The sequence below is a fragment of the Prorops nasuta genome, unplaced genomic scaffold (genome assembly GCF_024137725.1).
Source record: "Prorops nasuta isolate Cenicafe-Biocafe unplaced genomic scaffold, Cenicafe_Pnas_1.2 PNAS00053, whole genome shotgun sequence".
In the NCBI taxonomy this organism is placed as follows: Eukaryota; Metazoa; Arthropoda; class Insecta; order Hymenoptera; family Bethylidae; genus Prorops; species Prorops nasuta.
Window position 1 is genome coordinate 242,669 of NW_027116850.1, and position 25,487 is coordinate 268,155.

General features: G+C 39.3%; 4 protein-coding genes across 7 annotated transcripts; 1 reads left to right on the forward strand and 3 right to left on the reverse strand.

The window, feature by feature from the left end:
* Window positions 1-6,833: 6,833 nt before the first annotated feature.
* On the reverse strand, window positions 6,834-8,287 carry LOC136784411 (uncharacterized). Its single transcript, XM_066745033.1, has 4 exons — window positions 8,128-8,287; window positions 7,925-8,074; window positions 7,567-7,858; window positions 6,834-7,494 (listed from the first exon to the last, which is right to left on the reverse strand). Exons 1-4 carry the CDS (start codon window positions 8,262-8,264, stop codon window positions 6,955-6,957), a joined length of 1,119 nt encoding a protein of 372 aa, XP_066601130.1. The 5' UTR covers window positions 8,265-8,287; the 3' UTR covers window positions 6,834-6,954.
* Window positions 8,288-8,591: 304 nt separating this feature from the next.
* LOC136784369 (uncharacterized) lies at window positions 8,592-18,716 on the reverse strand. Of its 2 annotated transcripts, XM_066744977.1 has the most exons (13): window positions 18,441-18,716; window positions 13,138-13,351; window positions 12,899-13,053; window positions 12,616-12,830; window positions 12,115-12,259; window positions 11,775-12,017; window positions 11,543-11,688; window positions 11,316-11,431; window positions 11,034-11,214; window positions 10,778-10,941; window positions 10,406-10,609; window positions 10,157-10,324; window positions 8,592-10,044 (listed from the first exon to the last, which is right to left on the reverse strand). In XM_066744977.1, exons 2-13 carry the CDS (start codon window positions 13,229-13,231, stop codon window positions 9,497-9,499), a joined length of 2,379 nt encoding a protein of 792 aa, XP_066601074.1. In that variant the 5' UTR covers window positions 13,232-13,351; window positions 18,441-18,716; the 3' UTR covers window positions 8,592-9,496. The 2 variants fall into 2 exon arrangements, with proteins under 2 accessions (XP_066601074.1, XP_066601073.1); XM_066744976.1 differs by having other exon boundaries at window positions 11,316-11,688.
* A 1,107-nt stretch (window positions 18,717-19,823) lies between these two features.
* nmdyn-D7 (nucleoside diphosphate kinase homolog 7) lies at window positions 19,824-22,217 on the reverse strand. Of its 3 annotated transcripts, none has more exons than XM_066744984.1 (10): window positions 22,089-22,217; window positions 21,764-21,891; window positions 21,524-21,690; window positions 21,301-21,459; window positions 21,028-21,235; window positions 20,843-20,963; window positions 20,660-20,784; window positions 20,480-20,593; window positions 20,302-20,409; window positions 19,824-20,216 (listed from the first exon to the last, which is right to left on the reverse strand). In XM_066744984.1, the coding sequence occupies exons 1-10, from the start codon at window positions 22,096-22,098 to the stop codon at window positions 20,181-20,183; spliced, it is 1,176 nt and encodes a 391-aa protein (XP_066601081.1). In that variant the 5' UTR covers window positions 22,099-22,217; the 3' UTR covers window positions 19,824-20,180. The 3 variants fall into 3 exon arrangements, with proteins under 3 accessions (XP_066601081.1, XP_066601083.1, XP_066601082.1); XM_066744986.1 differs by having other exon boundaries at window positions 22,012-22,148; XM_066744985.1 differs by having other exon boundaries at window positions 21,764-21,908; window positions 22,012-22,138.
* Window positions 22,218-22,328: 111 nt separating this feature from the next.
* Window positions 22,329-25,461, forward strand: LOC136784373 (dynein assembly factor with WD repeat domains 1-like). Its single transcript, XM_066744983.1, has 8 exons — window positions 22,329-22,764; window positions 22,837-22,909; window positions 22,993-23,196; window positions 23,306-23,428; window positions 23,630-23,814; window positions 23,924-24,053; window positions 24,258-24,556; window positions 24,632-25,461. Exons 1-8 carry the CDS (start codon window positions 22,725-22,727, stop codon window positions 24,826-24,828), a joined length of 1,251 nt encoding a protein of 416 aa, XP_066601080.1. The 5' UTR covers window positions 22,329-22,724; the 3' UTR covers window positions 24,829-25,461.
* The last annotated feature ends 26 nt before the right edge of the window (window positions 25,462-25,487 follow it).

Genomic DNA, 25,487 nt, shown 5'->3' on the forward strand with positions numbered 1-25,487 from the left:
AGTTTAAAGGAGAAAAGTCATATACTCTTTGCACTTTTGGTTTTTACCAGCAGAGCTCTGCATAACGGTGTAAAATAAATTCAACCTCCTAAAAATATGATTGTGTGGATGTATGGTCGTGGCGAAAGCTGTGGAAAACATGTGGATTTGAAAAAAGGATGAGTCATCGATCGGGCTTTTCATCATCCTAACGACGCACGTCGATTTACCAGTTTGTCACGTGTGTGTGTGTGTGTGTGTGTGTGTGCACGACTATCCGCAGTACACGTGTGTCGCAGAGCCATATTATAGCTGCTTGCTTCCAACAAAAGATGATTTTCCATATATATATATATATATATACAAATGCGACGTAGCATATACGTTCGGAGAATTTAACGGCTGTGGATGCTGGAAGATTTCTACGAAGCGCGGGACGTCTTCGGATGATAATAATTGATACATGCAATAAGTTAAGATGTAATTAGCCGGGATGCGACTATGCGAGCCGATCCGGAGGATTGGCGCGCAAGAAAGAAGCTCGATGGAACGTTGCTTATCGTCCAACGATCGCCATTAGTGGCTGCAAACAGGTGCGATCGTCTCTCGGATAACGAGCTAGCCCTCCGCGCAAATTGTTCGTCGAATGCCGATTGACGAATCAACGGATTCGCAATACCATTTATATTTATTTATATACTCGCGCGTCGCTGCACTCGCGTACGATTCTCTCCAAAATTCTTCCATCGTTCCAACGATTTTTTTCACTCGTATCCAGAAGCTGTAAGTTTCATAGTTTTCTTCAAATTCTTTGCTATATATATACTAACGTTGCGTGGATCAAGAGATTTTACGGTGTGGAAAAAGTATGGAATATTTCAAGGAATCTTAATAATCATATTTTTATAAAGAGTTATAAGTTCGCTGTGATGGTTATATTCCAGGACGACACAGCGCTCATTTGAATAGAGAGGAATATGAAATTTCAAAGAATCTTCATAATGACGTGCATGAAAAATTAAATCGACAATGATGGGTTATAATCTAGGATACAGTGATTATAGAACTGGAAGCGAAGTACGAGGTTTCACAGAATCTTAATAATAACCTGTACGAAGAATTATTACATATATATATATATATAGGACACGGTAAAACGACGCGATACAACTCGATTCCTACCAGATAGACCATCATTTTATTATACGCTCTATCAAGGATTTTCCTTGGATTACCAAAACGAGCGATTATAGTCATAAGTTTTAATTGAGTCGTATTGCTCTGAAATTCCTGCATTTCTTTCTCCGCCCGACTAGTTTCTTTGCGGGGATAAACTTGCAATTAAAGATTACGCGCTACACTTGCTTTAGCTAATCGCTGGAAGAACCGGTTCAACGACTGGCAAATCGTCCCATAGGTGTGACGAATCCCTCGTACATTAGCATCTCCAAAAACAAAAAAACCAACGATCCAAGAGCTTTGTATGTGATAGGACGTGTCTTACGAACGATGGTCATGCCAATACCATCGGATAGCTGGGATAAAAATCTAAGTAAAAAAGTCTTAAAAACTTGTTTGCCAACACCTTTGGTTAAAAAGTTATTTGCAATTAAAGATTATCGATTAAAGCGAAGCCTTCCGGAAGACATTGTTTTGGTCGCTCGCGCATTATAAGGTCGGAAAGAGATTCCGTGAATTAGAATATTAAGAAAAATACAACACCAAACATTCACTCGAGTCACACATTCAAGTGGCGTGTTTATGTTTTGATTGTTTTTATGGCGTTTGCATTCGAAACTGCCGATCGGCCTTGAACCACTTGAATAGATTCAAGTGGATGTTTGGCTTTGTGTTTTTCTTAGTATTCTAATTCACAGAAACTTGGCATTTTTGGCCTCTTGTAATGCGATCACGAAACAATCTTCCTAGCTTTAAGAAAGGCTACTTTAATGGAGCTGAATCTTTAATTGTGCAAATAACTTGTTAACCAAAGGTGCTAGCAAAAAAGTTTTTACGACTTTTTTACTTAGATTTTTGTCCCAGCTATCCGATGGTATTATCATGGTCATCGTTCGTGGAACACCCGTATATACATGTATACATAAAGGGGACTTGGTTATCGACGTTGTTTGAAATTGTTGCAATGATTCGGGGACGGGAAGAACCCTAGTCGAGACGATAAGGGTGGATTGAGAGGAGGGGGAGGTAAGAAAAAGTACATAAGAGAATGGAAGAATTGCTATAGTTTTGGAGGGGGGGGGGGGGGGGGGGAGGGGGGGGGGGAGGGGATCCAGATCGAGAATGGAGAATGGGAGGCGTGCGCGCGGTCTCGGCAAAGGGGATGTCTACTAAATAACAGTAAAATGCCAGCGGGGCAAGAGTGGTCCAGCATTATGACGGGAAAAACGATAGAATGCGAGGTGGAATCCTCGCGTTCCGCCTTGCGGACTGCGACGTATTACGTCGGAACGCTTAGAACTTGGTAAATAAAGGCCCTTCCACCGATCTGTAATATATAGAGAAGCTTCCGTCGAGCGCTCTTTGCTCTTGCTACACAAGGGAAAGAGGGCGGGGGGAGGTAAAGGAAAAAAAGTGGAAGGACCACGGGACGCGTCGCGTCGCGCGGCTGCAGGAGCCACTACGAGATAGGACGTCAATTGCGTGGGAGAATGCGCGAGGTGGGGTCGCACAGGGGCCACGCCAAACATATACATATACGTCCAGACTGCACCGATAAACGATCGAACAAAGGAGAAGAAAATATTTCCTTCTCCTCGATTTTCCTTCCACCAATAAACGACTCTTTCATTCAATACCTATCGCGTTGATGTGTTTTTCTAACGACTTGAAGTGCGAAGGATAAGAGGCAGTTTTTTCTGTGCAGTAATTATGCAAAATATACATTTTTTCCAACAGCTCTTTGAGCGTAAATATAAGAGACTTTTGAATATTGTGAGTTTTCGAAGGAAGCAGAGGCGGGGGATGAATTTATTATTGCGCCTTAGGACTTTTTAGCTTGTGCAGAATGAAAGGTAATTAAGGCGACGAGACAATAACGAAGACGAAGGGAAGGAACCAAGTTGAAACGCGTGGAATGGAGCAGTGCGTGGGATAGTGTTCCCCGTGGTAGAAAACAAAACATGCTTTAGCAAGAGTATACGAGGAAGAAAAAGTACGTATGGTTGCTGCAGGACGGAAGGAGAGGAAGCGTTGTCACTTTTAGGGGAAAAAACGCAAGGGAACAAGAAATTCCATGTTAAATCACTATAAATCACCAAACTCTCTCTCTCTCTCTCTCTCTCTCTCTCTCTCTCTCTCTCTCTCTACCAAGCACTATAATCTATATTATTTTTTCTTCTGATTTTACTATACGAGTATAGTTGTGTGTTTGTCAAGCATTTAAGTTGCCAAAATTTTCTATTAAAGTGATAATCAGTTAAAAGGTTTGCAATGAGATATAGTCGCAGGTCATTTGAAAAGTTTAATTGCGAAAGGTTGAGAATTGTAAGACGTTTGGTTAATTACATCTCCGTCTCGCGGAGACGCTCACCGAGTATTTCGCGAGATAAAACGAACGATATAAGATAGATATATATAGAAGCAGCGCTTGCAATGAATTTTTTTGTTGCTCCAACGCTTTGAGCCGCCACGCCTCTTCGTGCTCCGCGGAATTATTATGATTATATACGTAAGAAGGAGAATAAGAGGAGGGCAGAGAGGGGACGCGCGCAAGAATTATCGATCGCGTCGATGCATTACCTTGTAAATGTCGATTTTTATCCACGCTTGTGTGCTCGATATTTTCGACATTCCACTTCTCCCCTCCCCCCTCCATTCGATATCGACCGATCACCATGCCAGCCGAATTCGATGGAAATCGACCACTCGAAGATCATCGGCAAATACACGGGTGCTGCATATATACTGGGCAAAAAATCATTTATCCCAATTAATCTTTATTTGCATATTATTATATCGGAATGTGTATACATACTTGATTTTTATATACGTAGTTTATTATTTAAAGAAATATATTATTTGAATGAAATTAATCTGCTGTCACACTGTACAACCTAGCATATTATGCTAAATTAATTTCATAATATAGACAATCTATGAGATTCGGTTTGAATTTCTATGAAATATATGGGAGATGATGGAAAAATTGCAAGCAATGGATAAAAAGAAGAAAATTGGTGGAATAAAGTGACGTTGAGGGAGGAGGCGAATTGGTTTATAATGAAAAATGCTTTTAGCATTAATTTGGCATTAAATAGTGTATAGGGAGGAATAATAATGGAGAGCAGCTCTCTTACGAGCAAGTTCCACGGAAGGAGCTCGAGGGTTTCGTCTTGCGGGCTACTCTTCGATTTGCCAGACGAGAAAATTTGCCTTGGTCCATCGACCCTCTTCTGCCATGCACCAGCTTGATTTATCGACCGACATTTTATCGCCGGATTTTTATTACTTTTCGATCCCTCTCGCTGCGCCTATGTGTGTATACGTGCATGCATACGCAGCACAACAATATAATTATATATATATATATATATATATATATATATATATATATCCATGCACCAACCGTTGCCCATGCATCGATAATGTATATAAATATAATATAAAATTTTGTATACGGATGTTACATAGGACGATTAGAAGAATATGACATTCTCCCTCGTATATATACCCTTTACAATTATAATGATCAATCGGACATTTGCTATGATCAGTGTTGGATAAGAGAAGCGGGAGGAGAATTCTAGAAAGATTTCTAACGAATGTATCATCAATGGCGCCTAGCTTCAGGTAGAGGCGGTACAGCATCGACGAGCCTTTGGAAGAGCGAAGGATCCAAGCCAGAGAACGGTTTGCTTTTCGGCCACGGTGATAACGATCTTCTTTTTCTTCTCCGGCGAAAAATGTCGTCCAACTCGTCCTCGCTCGATGGTGGATTGACTTTTGCGTAATAAAGCGCTGCGAAGCCGCTGTAAATCAGCAAAGCTGCTGTGCTCAGCTAAAATTTGCGAAATATTATTATCTCCAGCTCGCATGTTATATACCGATGATTTTTAATCTTTTCCTCGCATATTCGGGCCTCGTCGTGCAATTTTACCTGGAACACGGCCCAAAATTTGTAGCTACCCTCGTTTATCAGGAAATCGTAGTAACCGCCCCAATAATCGACTTTTGCCTCGCTCATCGCTTTCATATCAGAATCATCATCCCGCGGATCATCCTGATCATTCTCGTAACGCGACTCGTCGTCCTTTCTCCCACGATACAATCTCGAACGTCTGAAAAATCCAACCTATATATGAATCCTCTAGATTCTTGAAGAAGAAAATTCTATTCTCCTCTTGCACTCTGACATTACCTAAAAGATTTCCCATTGTTTCCCTCGCTACTCAATGAAAGAACGGCAGTATCCTTCGATGCTCCAGTTTCACCAACACCAAACTCTTCCGCCAGTGAGAGGCAAATCGATATAGAAACGATCGCGATTTTCCACCAAACTTTTCCACCTGATTATTAACACATGAAATTTACGTACGTTAATTGCAACGTGGAAGAAAAAAATCTTTCTTTGTCGTACGTGCAGTGTACGCGATAAAACTGACCCATGTCGTTGCTTGGTTTCTCCCGAAAGAGAGCTAAAGTCCATAAGGTTCTTCCGGAATCCTCCCGAGAATTAAGAAAATCTTCCTTCCTCGCATTACCATGGATTAGCCCCTAGTCCGCGCCTCGGTTTCTCTTCTCTCGATGATAGAGCCAACACTTTTGAATCTCCGATCGAGAAACGCGTTCTCGTCACTCTCACGTCAGGAACGATGTGCTGATTTTCGGACTGGAGCACGCAGTCCTCTGGCAAATCAACGGAGGACCGAACGAGTTCTGCTTCGATTTTAAAGATGCTGACCGCTAGACGACAGACGCTCGTAACTGTATTACGAGAAACGTTAAGCAAAGCAAGGGCTTGGTCGCTAAGTGCACTAATTCTTACAGGATCTTACACACTCGCGAGATCGTCTACCAGTCGTTACGTACTACGCTGCAATTATTATTCTACCTCTCGAGATTACTCGATAGCTGCATATATGAAATATTTATTAAAGAGGGCCATTTACTTGATATTTTACTTTAATTCCTCTATATATATATATTTATTATTCGCTTCATAATTTTCCCACTGAAATTCAACTACTTTTGTTAATCAGATTTTTTTTTTTTTTGTGTGTTTTTTAATCATTTCAATAAAAGAGAGTGTCGGCGTGTCATTCGGTTGATTGAAAAGACTGTTCTTTGGATGACGATTAGACTGGACGATTAGCGAGTTTATTGCCAAGTCCCGTTGAGACAATACTCCAATCTAGATGTGATAATTGCGAAAGATTCGCAGGTTCGTTTATACATATATACACAGTTATATAGAGAGATGGTTTAGAGGGCGAGTAACTATATAGTGCGAGCACTATGCGCAGACATGGAATTATTTTAACGAGTGAGTCTAAAGCTGCATATTATCCCCGCTACTATTTTCCCACAATCCTATAATACCAACATCCTCGGGATAACGTGCCACTATTCACCTTCATTGGTATACATATAGTTATACATTAGTGATCTCCCAGCTTTTAAATAAACCTATAGCTCTTCCTGCTCTTATACGAGCCAACCTCGAGCAAACATTAATCTCGCCTCTCACCTCGCACCCATTTTACACTTGGATCCAAATAATTCAATTCGGCATCGCACCATTATATTTTTCAACGGAAACTATATAATCATCGGTGAAAATGTAGACGAGCAGTATTAATTAAATTCTTTATATTGTATATCGAGTACAATTTTTAATTACACTTTCGTACTTTCTTATTGAATTAATATTTACATAGAGCGATATTATAAATATATATATAGTATAATATATACAAAATTGCAATAGAGACACCCGGGTATAATTATACAGAAATGTCAATGGTGCGTCGATGGTTCTCCAGCTAACGTCTCAGCGAATCTCTCGACTCCAAGGAGAATTCCATTGGTGAATTCCCACCAGCCAGGCACGTTTTGGGAATTCCTAGCGTGAGCAGCTTCCGCGAGATTGGTTGGAAAATTGATCTTGTGTCGTGCGACGCTTTTCAGTACCAGGGCAGCTACGTAGATGATGAAGTAGATGCTGAAGTACAGTGGAACGTACCACAGTTTTTTACCTATGAAGTAGTAAGAGTATGGCCTTTTGTCCAATCTCTGATCATTCGTTTCTGGCATTTCGGTCGTTTCATCATCATGATCGTGATGATGATAACCTTGTTGGTGATACTCTGGCACGTGATCGTAACTCAATTCTTGGTCATGATGAAAATCCTGATCCTGATAAGGCACATGCCCCAAATCAGAGTGATCCTCTTGATGATTCGAATAAATTGGCTTGGAAGCATCCTCGAGCACCGGTGAACCACCAAAATCATCAAACTCGTAAGCACTCGGCAACGTCTTGTATCCATTCTGTGGCTAATTATTTCACCCCTTCGTTATTAATTGCCCCTTATAAATTAGAGGAATAAAATTTAAACTATACCCTACCTTATTTTCCACTTTGGCAGAATTCAATGGATCCAGGAAAATTGGCTTTGATATTGGTTTATCCGAGAAATCAGGTCGTTTGTCGGTGTAGTAGTCATCAGGTTTGTAATTCAAATTACTCGAATAGATTGGTGCTAGGTACTTGTTTGGATTTGGTTCCATCTGTTGCCTCATAGCGTTGGAGTGAGCTACACTGTGCTCGAAACTCGCTGGTGGATGGAATCGTGCTTGAATATCTTGTTTTCTCGGAATGTCCATCTCCTTCAGTAGCTCCTCGTCCAAAGTCGTGTACCTGTAATTGACAAAAAAATACAAGAATATACATGAGAATATGCGCAATAACGAATGTTGGACTAACTTCGGAGTGGAGGGTAGATCGACGGCTTCTCCTTCCTTCAGTTTTGACATTTTCGCTGGTGCATAGACCGGTGACACTGTGATGACGATGTCCTTGAGACCTCGACCTTCGTCCTTGAGAAGAGAGCTGCCATTGGTCCTCGAGCGAGACCTTGAAAGAAATATTTTTATGGACGAAATTTCCCAAGAATATAAAAGACTTACGAGATTGCTGCAGTCAATGATCTTCCTTCGCTTCTCTGGCCATTTCTCGAGACTCTCGCGTAAGACGTCACTTCCGGAAAACTGGAGGAAGTCGCGAGTCCCATGAAGAGGAACATTATCCACGCATGGAGCAACATCTTCGCCAATAGCCAGAGATGAATGACTTTCCTGCCTACCAACTGCTCCCCTATATATAGATTTATAACTGTACCTGTCATTTATCAACGGCACAAGTATTGTCCATGCACCTCAGTCCTTCGTATAAACATCGACGACAAATTCTGCAGCTAAACTCCACGAGATACAATGCCAATTGTTCATCGATATTTTCACCTATTGAATTTGACATTTTTTTTCGCAAATAATCCTTTTCGCGAGTTGATAGAAGCTGCCTGTTGCTCTAGGGGAGAACGAATCAGGACAAAAAATTTCCTGGTCGCTCGTGTTAAGCGAACCGAACGATGATCCTTCGCAAAATTACTCTAATTTTCTTGATAAACTGTATAGCACGCGCACCGTTACCGTACGGTTTAGATCCAGGAATAGGTGCAAGAAAAACGCGTCCCTTTACCAGCTTGGTCAAAACGTTTAGCTCTCATCCAACTTATTCCTTTTTTCAATAATTTATTAACAGTTTTACATAAGATAACAAACTTTTAGCGATTCTTAAAAAAATACTAAAATCCACGCGAGTTTTTCAGCAAATATATATGCTATCTTATATAATGGAATATTTTATATTTATATTTATTTGATTTTTATCACATCTCGTTTATGATACATAGCGGAATACGTAACAAGGCTCATATTAAGATTCCTCGGAGAGACGAAAGAGGCACTTATACACGATAATTACTAATGATATTAGGTTTCTGTTTAAAATTAAAAAAAAAAAAAAAAAAATAAGACAGCAATTAAATTGATAAAATCAATCTCAGGAGCTTTGTTTGTTTCTTAAATAATTGAAGCGAAATATTCTAACGTCTACTTAATATCTACGATAGGATCTAACGTTTCAAAGTGGATCTTTACATAATATCACATATATGTAAAAATATGTATCGTCAACTTATGGAGCACACACACTCAAACTGTATATACGTGCTTAAAAACATAGATATATCATTGTTGAAGTAAATAAATACTAGAAACGTACTTGTAATTGCTTATGGCAGATCAATAATCGCACATTTACAGCGTGCAAGATCCACTTGTTCAAACAAATTGCGACTAGTTGCTGCGGATAGGATCAAGGTCAAGGCTGATCAGTTTTATATAATATATAACGTTAAGAAAATTAGAATTTGTCCGATATAACCATTCCTGGCAAAAGTTTGGTGATTCCTCCATGAAGGAATTGGAGTTTTCATTAATTTCTCTTCGCATCCGGTGTTTTCTCGACGATGACCTTACACCTGGTGCTCGTCTCGTTATCCTGGAAAGCCGGATTGGAAACGGCGTAAGGATTGTCGCTGGTCTCTCGCTGGAGCAATTCGGAGGAGCGTTTACAAGATTTGTCATTTTCGCCGGCCGACTTGTCCATCTCCTCGAGGTTCCTCGCGTTCTTAATTGCCTCCATGTCCTTGGTCGAGCGACCTTCGGGATCCCTCCTCCGGTCATTGGGGTCATTGACGAAGGCCCGATTCTCCACTCCGTTGTACTTGATCTTCCGATTCTGGCAAACGGCCATCTCCACAGCCCCGTTCTCCAAAGAATTTTCGCTCTTCTCGACCTTCTTCGGCACCTTCTTCACAATGTCGTTGCCCTCGACCTGAGGACGCTTCCTCAGATAACCGACATTGAAGAAATAGTAGAGGAATCCTGTTACCAAGCAGACCACTGCGAAAATCTGATAAGTCGGCCTGGTACCAAACGCCTTCATCAGGTATCCTCCTATCAAACTTCCGGATCCTTTTCCTGGAAGAGCAGCGACATTGAGAGAGAGAGAGAGAGAGAGAGTGACGGAAAGGCGAGGCGTGGGATATGAGCTGCTGCATAAAATGAAATAGGAGGCAAACCAGAGACTTACCGACGCCGTAGTAAAGACCACCGATCAATCCTTGTATAGAACTGTCGGTCGTGGTCGTGGATAACTTGGCAGCGTACGTTACAGCCGCGGTAAAACTCAATGAGGATGTAACGGATTCCAGAGCTTCGAAGATCAAACTCAGCCAGGGATTGTAAATGATGGAATAGCCTGATGGAACCACGTATAGCGAGAGCGTTCGTTAAAAGCAAATCAATTCTCGACAAACCGGAGTGACTCGACGATACTCACCGACCAGTCTTACGGAATAAAATATGAATCCTATGAAGAGCACGTTGGCGTGGCCAATCTTGTCTATGATTGGACCAGACATGACTAGCAATGGTACCCCAGCGATACCACCGACTGTTATGGTTATACCCATGAGAGATCTGGAACCACCTAGATCCTGCAGCAGCCAGAATAAGAAAGACTCGATGTAGCCCCAAGCAGTACCTGCGTCCAAACAATTTTCCTCCTTGATTCGCCCAGAAATATATCACTCTCCCGAACACAATATCCTCTTAATCTCGGTAACAGTGATTGGTCCTTGAACGAATCTTCGCGAAACGTTACGTCTCGACATTCAAAGGCCACGCGCTTTACCAAAAATTTCTCTCTCACCCAGAACGAAGCAGGCCACTAACAGAGCAACGACTTCCACATTTTTTAGCACCGACAAAACGTCGCTAACCACGTTACTAGCCGGAGCTTTGAATTGCAAATTTATAGTCAACATCAGCGCTCCTGATGCCACCTTCAACGCTGCGTACAGGTAGAACGCTGGCCTGTAAGAGAACAAAGTTTCTCCTGTCAGTATTATGCTGCGCATATACATATATGTTTGGCATATACTAATTTAGGGAGGAATTTGGTTCACCTGAAATCAGTGTATTCCTTTCCTTTACTGGCATAATCAATGAGGAGTCCCGAGAGGGGGGATGAGATCATACCACCGATGCTCCCGTAAATTCGTTGGAGACCGTAATCCGCCTTGTGTTCCCTCAAAATGGCTATGACAGCACCCTCGAACATGGCGAAGGCGGTTCCACCGATCATTCCTGAAGCAAACGTCAATATTGGTGTTTCGATAAAAAATTATCATCGCGAGACTGCGCAAATGACTGTTTGCATTTCGATCTCTGCATGCTCGTATACGAACCGATAAAGACCCTGATGGCAAGGTAGAGCCAAAAAGTGAATCTGATGTTATATTCTATGGTGGTATCCATATTGGAGCAGATGTCCTTGCGAGGAGCAGTGAGGATGCATTTTCTCCTACAATTATCAAGATTGGCCAAGCTGTAAGGATTCTCATCGATGGTGTAATTGGCCAACGGTACGCTTATCGTCACAGTCTCCTGCTCCTCTCTCGCTTTTCTCTCGCACCTCACTCTCTTCAGGTCGCTGCCCACCCAAGCGACCCTATCCACCACGTACCTCCTTCGATTTTCACGCTTATCCTCCTCCGACTCATCCAAGGCCTTCATCTCAGATCTGTACAAATAATAGTTGATCGATCTGTCCAACTTGCTCTGCGCGATCAAACGAGAAATCATTATAAGGAAACCGCCGCCTATAGTCTCTTCCAAGCGAAAAATCATTCTCTCCCTTCCCTTACCTCTTCTGGCGTCATGACGTCACCGGAAGTACAAGTAAGACCATCGCTCGTTTCGTTCAGCACCGCGTAGCTCGTGGAATTTTCAAACTCCTCGATCATCTCGGACTCGAAGCAAGAGAACTCGTAGAGGCGATCCGTTGGAAAGAAATAAAAGCTCTCCGATAGTTGTCTGATGGACGTTTTGAACATTTCGTTGTTTCTGAGCTTCCGGTTCTCCGTCATGTCCTCCTTGCTCGGTACCCTCTGCGACAACGCGTCAAGTATATCGATAGTGATTCTTATCATAATTTATTTCTTTGATGAACCTTTGTTGAAAATCTCTCTCTCTCTCTCTCTATACCTGCTGCATATCCTTCTTCGACAGGAAGTACTTGTAGCTGTTGTTCTCCCCGGTCAGCCAATCGTAGTGATTAACGCTGTACTCTCGCAAATTCAACATGGCGTCCCTGTCGGAGTGGTCGTAAGCACCAACGTTACAAATGTACCTGAAAAAACATGGATGATTATAAAATCTGACAAAATTATTCCCAACTAATGTTCCTCGTGCATTAAATAAAGATTAGTCTTATTTTTCCCAGTGACTATGCTACTATTGCTTCCTTCGATATAGGTATAATGTGACTTTTTTCCGCAACTGAACGTGTCACACTGAGATAATAATTGCTGCATCGCTTAGCTGGTATGTGTGGTGCGCGAGTGGATAGAAAAATCGCGGTTTCTTGCGTGGAAGCAAACTTTTTCTGGCAAGTTTTTTTTTTCTTCGATATGATTTATTTATCCGCAGCATGATGGAAATTTTGTATATCTTTGATTTGTTATGTGTATAGGTTCATAGACTTACCCGCAGCTCTCTATCCTAGTGGGTACTTCCGGCTGGAGGCGAGATTCGCAAGGGTGTGCCTGACTCATCTCGTAAATAATTTCACCGCTCGTGGCTGAACAGCTGAGATCCATCACGACCCTCGATGGATATTCCACGGTTACTCTGCCAATTGGCACCAGAAGTAGTAACAAAGCTGCGCCTCCACCCAGTGACGAGAAAATTGATAATAAAATCTACGAGGTTCGTTCATGAAATTTTTTTAATGGAATGAGCAAAAAAAAATACGGCTGTGCGAACGTACCTTAAAATTTCCTATTCGATCCGCAATTATTCCGGCTAAAGGTGGCATCACAATCGCAACTACCGGAATGACAGCGCTCATTATAGCAGTTTCCTCGACATTGATGCCCAGCTCTCTCATGTGTATCGTTAAATATGGGTAAAGCACGAAGAGGGCTGAATGGAAATTCATCGTTATAGTTTCGATTTGACGATTTGACGAGGTTGAAAAGAAGGAATGGCAATTTTCGCACTACTCACTGGAAGCTTGGACAAAAAATATCATCTTGATGGGTAGCAATTCCCTCTGGTTAAAATCCTTGCTGATCCTCCGAAAGAAAGTTTTCAAAAACATCTTCTGGATCTTCTTATAAGTATATATGAATATATATTTGTGTGATTTTGATCGTGATCTATAGATCTTCCGCAGCTGTCGACAATTTTCTAGCCCGAGCACATGGTAGATTCGAGAAATCTGTAAGCATATATAGAAAGGATCGAGTGTTTGAGTAAAAATGCAAGATTGTGGGGGGAGTCAAAAGCGAAGGAGGTTTTAAATAGAGTGCATGTTAATTGGTACGTCGTTTAATTAGGGAAATGATGGCCAGTGTCATTATGCGCGAGTCTTCTTAAAAGTTGCAACGATTGGAATGGGTTTTCGACTGGTGATGGTCGAGGATTGCTCGAGCTCTTATGGTGTACGGCACAGGCGAATGTGGAGGGGGGGGGGGGGGAAGGAGGGGGACACTCGAAGGTAATACCGTTGTCCCTTGGCTAGAGCGTTCAACCACGAACGATATCAATAAATTATAAATTTAAAGGAGCACCGCGCGAAATCCAGGTTAAACTTTACCACCAGCTACTTCAGGTATCGTGCAATCATTCAAAATTTGCATAGATCATTTCGATACAAGAGATTATAAAGTGCAACGAATCGAAGGTCGTCCTTGAAAAATCACTGAAACGTTTAGGCAACGATTGCGCAAATTGATCGAGCAAGCAGCAGCACACATTTTGCTAGCTGCTCGAATGACACAGTTTTTCTTCCAAAATTACGAGACGTTCAAATTATTGATCGAGTCGCGACGATCGATCAACGCTCAGGCTAATGCAAGAGCAGCCTTCGATTCAAGGATTCGTAATCGACGTATTATATATATATATACTATAGTATAGAGAAGAGCTAAAGTAGGCTGAAACCGTAAAAATCTCAAGAAAATAATAGAGCTTGAGAAAAAATCGATTTTGCTATTACAACTCTTATGTAATAATTTTGCAATAATCGCTGCAGCTGCCATTGTACTCCAATTTCCATTCAGCTGACATTTGAAACTTGCATCGCATTTGTAATTAAGAAAACTCTTTGGACTTTTCATTGTCCTTACGTAAATCCTGCTAAGACGGTGAAAGACGAGCGAAAATATTTCCCTTGATACGTGATCAGATTAATTGACATTATCTCCTATAAAAAATACGTCTCTCGTAAAAAGTACATCTTAACCTTGAATCTATACAGTCATGAGGAATTGTATTTCACGTAATCGAATTATCTTTTTCTTATGTTTTATGCATGCACCTGCTTCATCTAATAATGTACTTTGTACAATATATCCTATATATAGATATACATATTAGCTAGGACAAGTTGATTTAGAAACAGATGTGATCCTACGTGCATTTTAAATACATCCTTCCAGGATTCCTTCATTCCTATAAATTTATTTATAGGACAACGACATGATTATAATTTGGTAAAATTTTAACTGAATAATAAAATTATCATGATTATATAGAGAGTGTTAAATGTGCGATAATGAATGTTGATTATTTCAGTTGAATGACCCAATGTAAGAAAAGGGGATATAGATTCAGAAGGGACAAGACTGCGTGCGGATTATCGATAAATATTCAGGAGGCTATTATATATTTCAGTAGAAATGCATGGTGGCTGATTATTTCCAAGCAAATTCGCCTAGAGTCATTTAAATCTCGTTGCGCAATGACCTCACATGACAGATCTCAGTGAGATAAGTAAAAGGTGGTAATTTCCGCACGATGCGTCTCTTCCTGTTTGCGTTCAAGTCTTTTTCAAAAATTCCAAAGTGAGGCGGAAAAAATGCAGCAACCAATGTGTGTGTGTGTGTGTGTGTGTGTGTGAAAATCCTATTATAAGAATTTCCCCATTGTTGCATGGATATCACACACAAGTTTGCCTCTCTCGTAAGCGATTATCGCGATAGTGAGCGAGCAAATGATACACATTGAACGCGATAAGGGGAATGCGAACAATTAGAATTTTTGTCGATTATTTTCATTACTTTGAGCAAGCGGAACAAAGTTTGAGCAGCGTGTGTAATCAGAGATGGCGATATCATTGTCCGGAATGTTTATGCGAAACAATGTCTCAGGTATGCCATGCACAGAGCTTTAATTGTGTCTCGCTCCACCAATTCAACTGTATTTTCGTCCTTCACCACTCCGTACTTCATTCTTCAACCACGCTCCTCTTCAGAATCTTAATTCCTCCGTAATTTTATGCCTCGTCAATTTTCATTCCGACTCCAAACATCCCGACGATCGACCTTACGATCCAATCCAATCACTCCTTTGGGCATCCGGTCTAAGGATGCAAATGAAAAAAATGTAAATACTAGAGAAGGAATTTGAAGGAAAAAATTCTTACAAAATTAAATAGTCATTAAATAATCAATCAAAATTCCTTCATTCTCCAGAGATTATATATTAGCAATAGATTATCCCAACGATCTTGACCAATAGAAAAGCATAAGCGCTGAAAAGAATTTTTCATGCAGTTTTTTGATCAAAGTTAAGTAAGCTGATTTAAATGTAAAAGTATATTTTTAAATACTGTAATACTTTAACACTCTGTACATACATGAAATAAATTTATCTTTAATCTTTAAATATATATGCAATTCCATCTGCATCATCTTTGTCGAAAATCTTTTCTCCTCGATTAATAGCTACACTCTCCGGTACATTTCCAATCCTTATATATATATATGTACCAAGAAAAAATTTATTCTTTGATTCAAACGAATCTATATATTCGAGTTGTCGCGAATAAATATTCAATAATTTTTAATAAATGATTGATTGAATTATAAATACAAATTACTGGGTATCAAATTAAATTTTATCAATATCAAACGAATATTTTTCTCAGCGTGGTATAATACATAAAGACATGGCGAAAGGTATATACTACGTACAGTAGTTAATCTTCTTGGATCTTATCAATTGTTAATGGATAAATGATATTTCTAGGGATTTTCTCGTTGAACCGCGATTGGACGGTAGAATCGTCGTTAACGGTGCGTAATAACGATTGCATAACTCGTAAATATGTGCAGAGCTTGCCTGTGTGTGTGTGTGTGTGTGTGGAAAATGCTAAATATTCTTAAAATCCAAACTCCGAAGGCTCGTTTGATAGGCTGAGGCATCGAGAGGAACGATGGAACATAATCGTAAATAAAAGTTAAAGTCGAGCCTCTTTGACATTTGGACGAGACGCGAGATGGAAAAATATAAAGCAGAGTGTATCGCTGATAAAGAAAAGCGAAGGTTGCAAATAAAGATTGCGCTGCATCTTTATTCCCACTGAAGTCAGTTTCGTAAGTCGAGTGGTTGCATTTACGCGAGGATTAGCCGCATCCTGAAGAAACATGGAGCGCGTGCTCGAGTTAGAAATCATGAAATTTCCGCTAATTTCAGATGTTCGCGAGACTCGGAAACGCGGTAATGGCCCATTTTGCCAAGGAGCTCTTATGTACGCGCGTGTCTATCCATTTCGTTGAGTTTGTCAAATATATATATATATATATAGAAGGAACGACCTAATTTTATGGCAATTCTTTCGTCTCTCCATCGCGCGCAGCAAGATAATTGTCGCGTTCATGAAAGTCAAACTGTGCAGGCAAATTTCATGCTTGACGGTCCGTCCTAAACGCGAAATGACAAACAATTTTTCTTCTCGACTTCCGCTCTTTACCAATCTTCGTCCCATCAGTCTATTTAATTTTTTCCTTCTCATCCACTCGAGTGAATATTTTGATTTCGCATTCTTCTTCTCGGCCTGAAATATTATCAACCTCTTGAGAATTGTACAGAGTTTCATGCGTTTTAAAGACGAAAGGAGAAAGAATTTTTCTTCCCCGGTTTGACTGTTCGTCAATACACGTTGATTCGTCTCAGTGTTCGACTTTTTTCTCTCACCGATTCCAACCAATACTAATAATTCCCTTTCGCAGAGGTGCTTCACCGTAATTTACAATTCATGGTTTAGCTTGAGCTTATAAGTGCGCGTCGCGTCGTTCAAGAGAGACTCGCAGGCCGGCCGGCCGGCCGAGCCGAGCGAGTGTTTCACAGATCGAGACTCAAGGCTCGGCACACGTGCCACGAAGCCGAAGGGTCACCAGCTAAGAAAATACAGACTCACTCGTTACGATCATTGCCATTTCCCAAGCGCACGTTTTATAGACATAATAACGCAATTACACTTGGAAGGGCAGAATTCACATTTCTCGCTCCATCCGAGACTCTCCGCGGCTCATAACAGCCGCCGAGCATTTTTCTACATCGAGTAACGCAATCGGATGATTTGTTTGATGGATCGGTGCAATGCTCGACGAATAAATATTTCTTTCCAATCTAATACATAGCGGAGATTCTTGCAAAAGTCTCCTGCAATTTCACGGAATTTCAGTGAAAACCGATAAGCCCAGTTACTCTCTAATTATGAAATCACTCGACTCTGCAAATTTCTTCTTTTTTCTTTCCTCGCAATATTTTTACTTCCAGTCTTTTTCCCTCTAAATTTCAATGAAATTGCACATTTTTCAGGATTGCGTTAATAGTTTTTCTTTTTTCATGGTTTAAATGAGTTTGTGTTTGAAAAATTATCGAAAGGTATGCTGGTATATAGGAATAAATTTGCGAGGATTTGGATGAAATTGGTGAGTTGTTTTGCTAGATTGGACGAAATAATTTGGAGTAAGTAGGAAACGGAGCACTTGGCCAGGTCGGAATATATATATATATATAGGAAAAGGCGCGCGAGGAAGACTTTGCCTTGCTATATATACAATAGAACGTTGAACCACACTCCAATTATTATTTTTGTTCGATTGCACGTTTCACGCTGTCAGTGGCACGTGAAGAATATTAGAGAGAATAACAAAACATCTAAATTTATATCTTAAGCGTTAAAAACTTAGCAATAATTGCAATACAAAAATAATTATAACTTTCTATTTCGATTTTCCCCATCGAATCCAATAATTTTCAATTATATATACACGAAGAATGATTATAGAGATGCCAGTGCACGTTTTAAGCGAGAAAAATCTAACTCTCACTTGGAACAAGTTCGATTTGGGAAAAAGTTCGTCGGTGCTGAATTTCTCTTTCGTTGCATGCTATATACAAGAGTTCAGGTTGGATGCTGTTCAGTCTCAAATTGGGTCAAGAGCAATTCGATTAATAATCATCGACAACTTTCATCCTTTTTGCTCAAATAATCAGGAAGAAGAGTATTTACTTACTTTTGATAAAGTCCAGCCAGGTTTTCAAATCGAAGGCCAAAATTTGAGAAAAATCAGAATTTGGGATGCGCGCACGATATTGTTTTCTTATAAATTCACTTTCTATTTTTCACGAGTAATTCTTGTCTTGTATAAATTGTGATGGTAGAGTTTTTTTAATGGATACAGGAAGCGTTTGTGTGGTTCGAGAGGATTCAAAAGAGAGAGAAGATATTGGATGATCGGCACGATTTTAAAAACTGATGGAAAAACTTGGGACGGAACCGTCCAGGCCGATGTCGAACACTCAACTGACGGAGCCGAATCGTGTCTCTTCCTCGCAGCACGCGAAACCCCGTCTCTATTCTAATAGTCCAGTCAAACTTGAATGTTCACTGTGATCGCTAGCTTTTCCTCCAGCCACACAGCTCCACTATCTCCTATATCATCTATCTTCCCCTGAACTGCAGCGACAACCTTGCAAAGCCTAAAACCTCGCGTATCCTTTGTACTTGAACGTTGACTGATTTATTATTTAGCCCCCTGCCAAATTCAACAAAGAAACTAAACGATTGTTCCCCAAAGTCTAAGACGAATCTGAAGAAACGTTATCGCGGAGGACCTTTGATTCCTGAAAGATGCGACGTCAGTTTTTCTTATCCTTGAGTCATCGAGGGAAAGTAATAGTTTTCCAAGATAAGAGTTTTAGCATGCTAGAATAATGGTAGGAAAATGACATTTATAATAATCTTGAAAATAAGGAAGCATTTGTTATTGGATAATTTGTTAGCCATATTTCTAAGTGTTGTGGAAGCGAGAATGGTACATAAGAATGGGCATCAATGATGAGTGTTGGTTGTAAATCCTTGACCAACTATACACATCGTTATAGCGTAGTTGCCTCGATGATGAATTATGTGAATATTAAATGTGCGAACGTAGGACATCGATACGCCAAATCTTAAGGAGCGAAGCGAAAGTAAAAAGTCACAGCTTCGTTCGAACGTTACGATCTATTTTAAAGTCAATGTTGCGAAGATTACACGAGCGAATCATCTCAATCGAATCACAATAGATAGAATGTGCGTGCATTGTATGTAATGAAATGACCTTTATCATTACATAATTATTTTTAAATCGTATCACCGCTTCCGCTCTGAGGTAACACGATTCGCGAACACTTTCATCGGTTAAACTCCGAATTTAATTATTTTAATAAGTAAATAAATGACTTTTTATCGGCACTTTGATAAGAAAAAATGGAGGAGAGCACAGCTGGAATAATTATACTTCCTAGATAATACAAATATCCTTAGTAAATACCAAGAATCTCAACACAGGTGTATATTTAGATATCCTTAGTATATTCTCAGTACCAACTGAGGTCATTGTATGCTATTAACTTTGTACATTTATTTCATATTATTATTTTCTTGATTGATAATGGTATAAGAGTCAAATAGAAAGTAAGTTTTTGCTGTGACAAACCGTATAATTTGTCGAGTCTCCAGTTTCCAAGTATACAAACTTGCAAGATTTATGCAATACCAAACTGTCCTAGTTAATGCACACCAGTTAATCCTGCAGGCTAATGTTCAGCAGGTTTTTTTTTAACTGTATAATTATCGAGGCATAAATCATTATATCATGGTGGGGAAAAAATATTTTATGAATCAATTGTTTATTTAAAAAAATCTATAAAAGTGACTTCTTGGAAGATCCATAAAAAACAATAAGGAACTTGAGTAGAGTTTCCGGTGTTTAGTTGTCGTCCAAGATTTTAAAGAAATATTCTGCCTTTAGGAAAAAAATATTATGAATGAAGCTGCACAATTGACAGAGAAGGCACGAGCTAGTTATTTGGAGTTTTACTACTATTTACCTCTAGAACTCCATCCTCTGGTAGATCAGAGCAGTGAATAGCGTTTTGCGGCCTTGTCTTACCATATTTGGCACGTAAAGTGTTGGGCCTAATTTGCTTTGCGATTTCCTATTGATAAAAGAAATTAGTAATGTGTTTTTAATTTATTATCAACTGACACGTGACTCTTGTCATTTACCGGATCCAAAGGACCACAGAGTTTCCTAAATTCCACATTTACGTTCAACTGTTCATCCTTAGGTTTAACTTCCATCGCAATACATGCCCCTGATTGCAATTCAACCACCATACTCTGCGATCGATAAGTTTCTGTATTTCGTTAGTGCGTAAAATAAAAAAAAGGAACGTTAATAACTACCTCATAATCGGGTAGGACGCCTTTATAAACTTCCAAGAATTCTTCAGCATTAACAGGGTCTACATAGAATAGTTTCAATGCAGAAATTACATATCCAGCTTTTTGAATATCATCGATAATGCTACCTGAAAATTAAGAAAAGGCATGAAAAAGAGATTAATGTCTTAATATTTTAACATTAACCTGCCAGTTTTGCTTGTACTGCATGAGGTTTGATAATGCAACATGTGCAGTTTCTTAAAGTGGCCGAATTTTTCGGAGGTTTACGTTTTGGCTTCTTTTTAGGGAAGAACATGTCTAATGCCTGTAAAAAGTTTTTAAATCACTCATTAATATAAGTAAGACCTTCATAATCAAAATAGCAGTACCTTATCAATTTCTTCCGAGTTATCACACGAATATACAACATTACGCATACTATCTATACCATAGCGGGCCCTCAATGTTTGAGGTGCAGTTTCACGAGCTTCTTTGCTGTCATTTGGACCAAGAAATTCTAACCAGCGGGCTATACCATTTTCTCCCAAAACTTCCAAGGCTACTACTGGTCCAGAAGTAAGATATGTCAAAAAAGCTCTGCAAAAAAAGAAAGTATACCTTGTATATAGCCTGCAATTTAGATTTGGAACATACAACCTTACGTTAGATCAATATTTTCTTTATCCTTAAACAATTCTGTGACATCATCTTCAGTTAAATTAACCATGTTGATATTAGTTATATAAAAGTCATGGGAGTATATTCTTGTGAGTATTTCCCCCAATTTATCAACTGCATCAGGTTTTATTAATCCAAATGTTCTGAAAGGGGGAAAAAATCCCTCTTTTGAAATATTTCTAAATGATAAAATAATTAAATAATTACTTTTGTGTTTTTGTCTGTAAATTCAATTTTGTTGTACTGTCTCCATAATCCATAATTTTTATACTACGGGCAAATATTGTGACAGTTGCACCAATATAAATATCCTTCAAGTCGATACCATCACATTTTGTTCTTTTCAAAAATGTTTTTCTTGTTTTTGTATCAAACTAAAAATAAAAATTGCATTAATTATTTTGATTTATTTAAGAATATCTCAATATTATTACAATATATACTTACTAATTCAATAGTATTGTCTGCTGGAAAATAATAAAAATAGAACTTTTTTAATGTACAAGCTACTTTATCGTACCATTCAGCCTCAAAGGTATATCTTTCCATATAATCTGTCATTTTCCGAGTTTTTCCTTCGAAAGAAAAATACCTGTATAAAATGACAGCGAATTGAATCTGTTGTGTTTAGGTTATGAGGTATATGGAATAGTTAAAATCAACTAGCTGTATTGCCTGTATATTTATAGTTTTACCTGCTCTATAATATTAATACATACAAGAATTGTAAACAAGTCATTCATGAATTTCCATGGTAACCAGGAAATAATACCTGTAATCATTCCTTGGGAAAACAGCTTGATTTTGTATATTTATTATTTTTGTTATGTATGTTGTCGCTCTACTTTACCGACAGTTTGGCTCCTATGATAAAAGCGGAAAAGCCCGGGAAAAGGATTACCTACAAACACAACGCAATGAAGTGAGTAGTGCATCTCGTTACTTCATTATCGATATGTTGACTTGCGCGGGCACAGCAGTGTGTCTTTAGGATTAATATGAAAGAATTTAAGGTTTGAATAAAATATCTGCTGGAGCATGTGGTGAAAGATTTATAGGAAACAGAAAAATGTTTTCCTATCAATTTCGAATTCAACTCGGCAAGATAATAATTGCTCCTCGCATGCAAGCTTTCGAAAATCGACCAAGCAAACTTTGGAAGCATAGCAACCTTCCCGCGTTAATGGAATCACAATTGGCTTTGGGTTATTGTTGGAATTTGTGCGCGTAGCTGAGTTCGTTGAGATATAAGAAAATTGGAAAAATTGAGAGAAAAGGATTGAAGCGACAATTTTATCTGTTATTTAATATACATAACCTCATTCATGAAAACGAGCTTCCCCGTGCTTTCTCCTTCAGGAGATTCATCGTCCATCGCTGGAATTTCCCAATATAATCGAACGTTCTCATGAAGCTGCTGAAATTTTTACTGCGTTATTTCCCACCTGGTATGAAAAGTCCACTTGTTTTTTCACGAGGTACTAGTGTTAATTAAACGTTCATCCCCCACATTTCTCCAGGTCTCGCTCTCGAATACACCCAAGGAGGGAACGTTAAGACCAAGATGATCGATCTTCTGGACCTTGACGCAGAGTAATTCCTAATATATTACCAAAAATTAAATAAAAATAAGTAAACTCCCAATTCTGTAACCCGTTGAAAATTAATATTTTTAGAACGAATATAGAAATGTTGGCTGAGAGTATAAGATCCAGCGAGCCGGTAATAACTGAATGCGTAATGGATCAACTAGTGGAGACCCTTAAGAAATTGCAGACCAAAGTTTGCAACACCGGTGTGAAACGATATTACAAATATAAAAGTTTGCAAACACACCTTTTACCCCTTACCAACGTGGCTTTCGATAAACTAGGTAAAAGGTAGCCTACGTAACGTTATTAAGTTTCCACCATTATTTTTCTTATTTCGTTCATCTTGAAGCGTCTCGCCGAAGACTGACATTCTTCAAATTAGGATTTTATTGTTCAGATGCCTGACAGGGAGCTACGACCGAACTTGTAAAGTTTGGGACATTGAAAGTGGAAAGGAGCTTCTTACTCTCGAAGGCCATAAGAACGTGGTCTACGCCGTGTCCTTCAACGATCCGCCTTCGTAAGTACACTAACTCGTTAATCCATTGCTCAGCTCTGCTTACGATTAAACGACTAACTCTTTCTCTCTCGTATGGCCAACCGGAAACCACCGGAATTAGAGAAATTGCACGCGTCGAATGATGCTATTGTCGAACCGAGCTACCCTCCATCGTCCTTAGAATTTTACATTTTTATTATCTAATTACTGAAATTCTTTCAGAGACAAAATTGTGACAGGATCTTTCGACAAAACGGCTAGCGTCTGGTGTTCTCAGACTGGTAATTGTCTCGCTACAATGCGGGGCCACGATGCCGAAGTGGTCATTGCCAAGTTTTCTCCCACCCAGACGAAAATCGCCACTGGATCCATAGACGCTACCTGCAAAATTTTTCATATCGAAACAAGTATAAACAAATGTGTATTTGTAGACCAAATATTGAAAGAATTTAACAAGAGAGTTTATTGTCGTGTACTCGGTACTTCAGTGTATCTGAATTGAGATGAACTTAATAGGTGAAGAGGTGGGCACACTAATGGGTCACAGAGCGGAAGTTATATCGCTGCATTACAGCAACAATGGCAATGAAATTATCACTGGTTCGTTCGATGGTACCATTGCCATATGGGACACTAGAACATTGCGGTAGGGGAAGTCTTTTAAAATTCCTTTGACAATCTTTAATATTCTACAATATCGTTCCAATATTTATGCGAGCAATACATATTTATTATAATGCATCTGCAATCAAATCAAACTCTACTGTATTAAGTGTCGGAAAATGTTATATATTTAGCTTATTATGTTTTCTATAAGCATGATTTGGTAATAGTGCAATGCAATTTTTAGACAGACTGGAGTATTGAAAGGCCACCATGCAGGAATATCCAACTGTCTGTATAATTTCGATGGTTCGTTGATCGCATCGTCGTCTTTGGATCAAACGGCGAAAATTTGGGACGCCAGAAGAAATTCGTGTTTGGCAACTTTGTCGGGCCATAAGGACGAAGTTTTAGATTTAGCTTTCAATTATGCTGGCCAAAAATTAGCAACTGCCAGTAGCGATACAACTGCCAGAGTCTGGGACACTCGATCAAGTTTCGAGTCCCTACGAATCATGAGTGGACACACGGAAGAAGTTTCGAAAGGTCTATTTTATATTCGTGCTTTTCCTCTTAAGAATTGAACTCGCGTGCAGCATTTTTTCAACGACAATCTTGCAGTTTGTTTCAGCCCGAACGGACATCATTTATTGACGGCCTCGCTAGATAAAACAAGTCGTTTATGGTCAGTTGATTCTGGTTATTGCCTTCAAACGCTCTCCGGACATAGGGACGACGTTTTTGCCTGTGCATTTTCTTACAACGGTGATACAATTGTTACTGCCAGTAAAGATAACAGCTGCTTTATTTGGAGATGACTCCAATGGTTTCAGGTTTTCGTTTAGCTTTTGCTAATCGGCCTATTTATCGCCTACACAGTTTAGGTTTCTGTTATATTATATCCAATTGCAAACTACATAAATATTCTTCGCGTCAAATATCTGCTATAAGAGATTGTAAACGATTGTAGCAATCAGAAATTTTATCGAATTTTGCAGTTATCATTTGTCAAAATAATGTAATCCCTGCTGAACAATAATCCCTTCGGCCTCCAGAATTATTTCTGCTGCTCGTGTAAACAATGTTATACCTTTGCAACTCACTGTTTTTATTAATTATAGAGATTTACTGCAAAATATCGTTGTAATCTGTATGCTAGGATAGATAAACGTTCGACTCTTCTCAGTTCTTGAAGATTCCTCTTAAGTTGACCAACAGTTTTCTCGAAAAAGCATTAAGCTCGTTAAAGTAGTGTACAAATACGTTTAGATTTGTCGAGATTTAAGAGAAATTTGTATTCTGATTTTGAAGAATTAAAATTGCATATTTTGTTGGATTACGTGTGTATATATAAATATTTATTGTACACGAGGGAGTATGTAATAAACGTATTTCGCTTCTTGATTATTTTTGGTAAACTTGAATCTTCAATTTATACTGTTTTCGGTGTAAATAATTGTTTTGCAATTGAGTTAGA

Coding starts and splice junctions, on each gene's coding strand:
- LOC136784369 (XM_066744976.1), bottom strand. CDS start 13,231: ATGTTTTTGAAAACTTTCTTTCGGAGGATCAGCAAGGATTTTAACCAG. Junction 11,689..11,774: donor ACGTCATGACGCCAGAAGAG/GTAAGGGAAGGG, acceptor TTGATCGCGCAG/AGCAAGTTGGACAGATCGAT. Junction 10,325..10,405: donor TTATTCCGTAAGACTGGTCG/GTGAGTATCGTC, acceptor TGGTTCCATCAG/GCTATTCCATCATTTACAAT.
- LOC136784411 (XM_066745033.1), bottom strand. CDS start 8,264: ATGTTGCTCCATGCGTGGATAATGTTCCTCTTCATGGGACTCGCGACT. Junction 8,075..8,127: donor TCATTGACTGCAGCAATCTC/GTAAGTCTTTTA, acceptor ATTTCTTTCAAG/GTCTCGCTCGAGGACCAATG. Junction 7,495..7,566: donor CTGCCAAAGTGGAAAATAAG/GTAGGGTATAGT, acceptor TGAAATAATTAG/CCACAGAATGGATACAAGAC.
- nmdyn-D7 (XM_066744984.1), bottom strand. Junction 21,460..21,523: donor TTACAGACAAAAACACAAAA/GTAATTATTTAA, acceptor TCCCCCTTTCAG/AACATTTGGATTAATAAAAC. Junction 20,594..20,659: donor GCGTCCTACCCGATTATGAG/GTAGTTATTAAC, acceptor TATCGATCGCAG/AGTATGGTGGTTGAATTGCA.
- LOC136784373 (XM_066744983.1), top strand. CDS start 22,725: ATGAAGCTGCTGAAATTTTTACTGCGTTATTTCCCACCTG. Junction 23,197..23,305: donor TTCGATAAACTAGGTAAAAG/GTAGCCTACGTA, acceptor TTTATTGTTCAG/ATGCCTGACAGGGAGCTACG. Junction 23,815..23,923: donor AATTTTTCATATCGAAACAA/GTATAAACAAAT, acceptor TGAACTTAATAG/GTGAAGAGGTGGGCACACTA.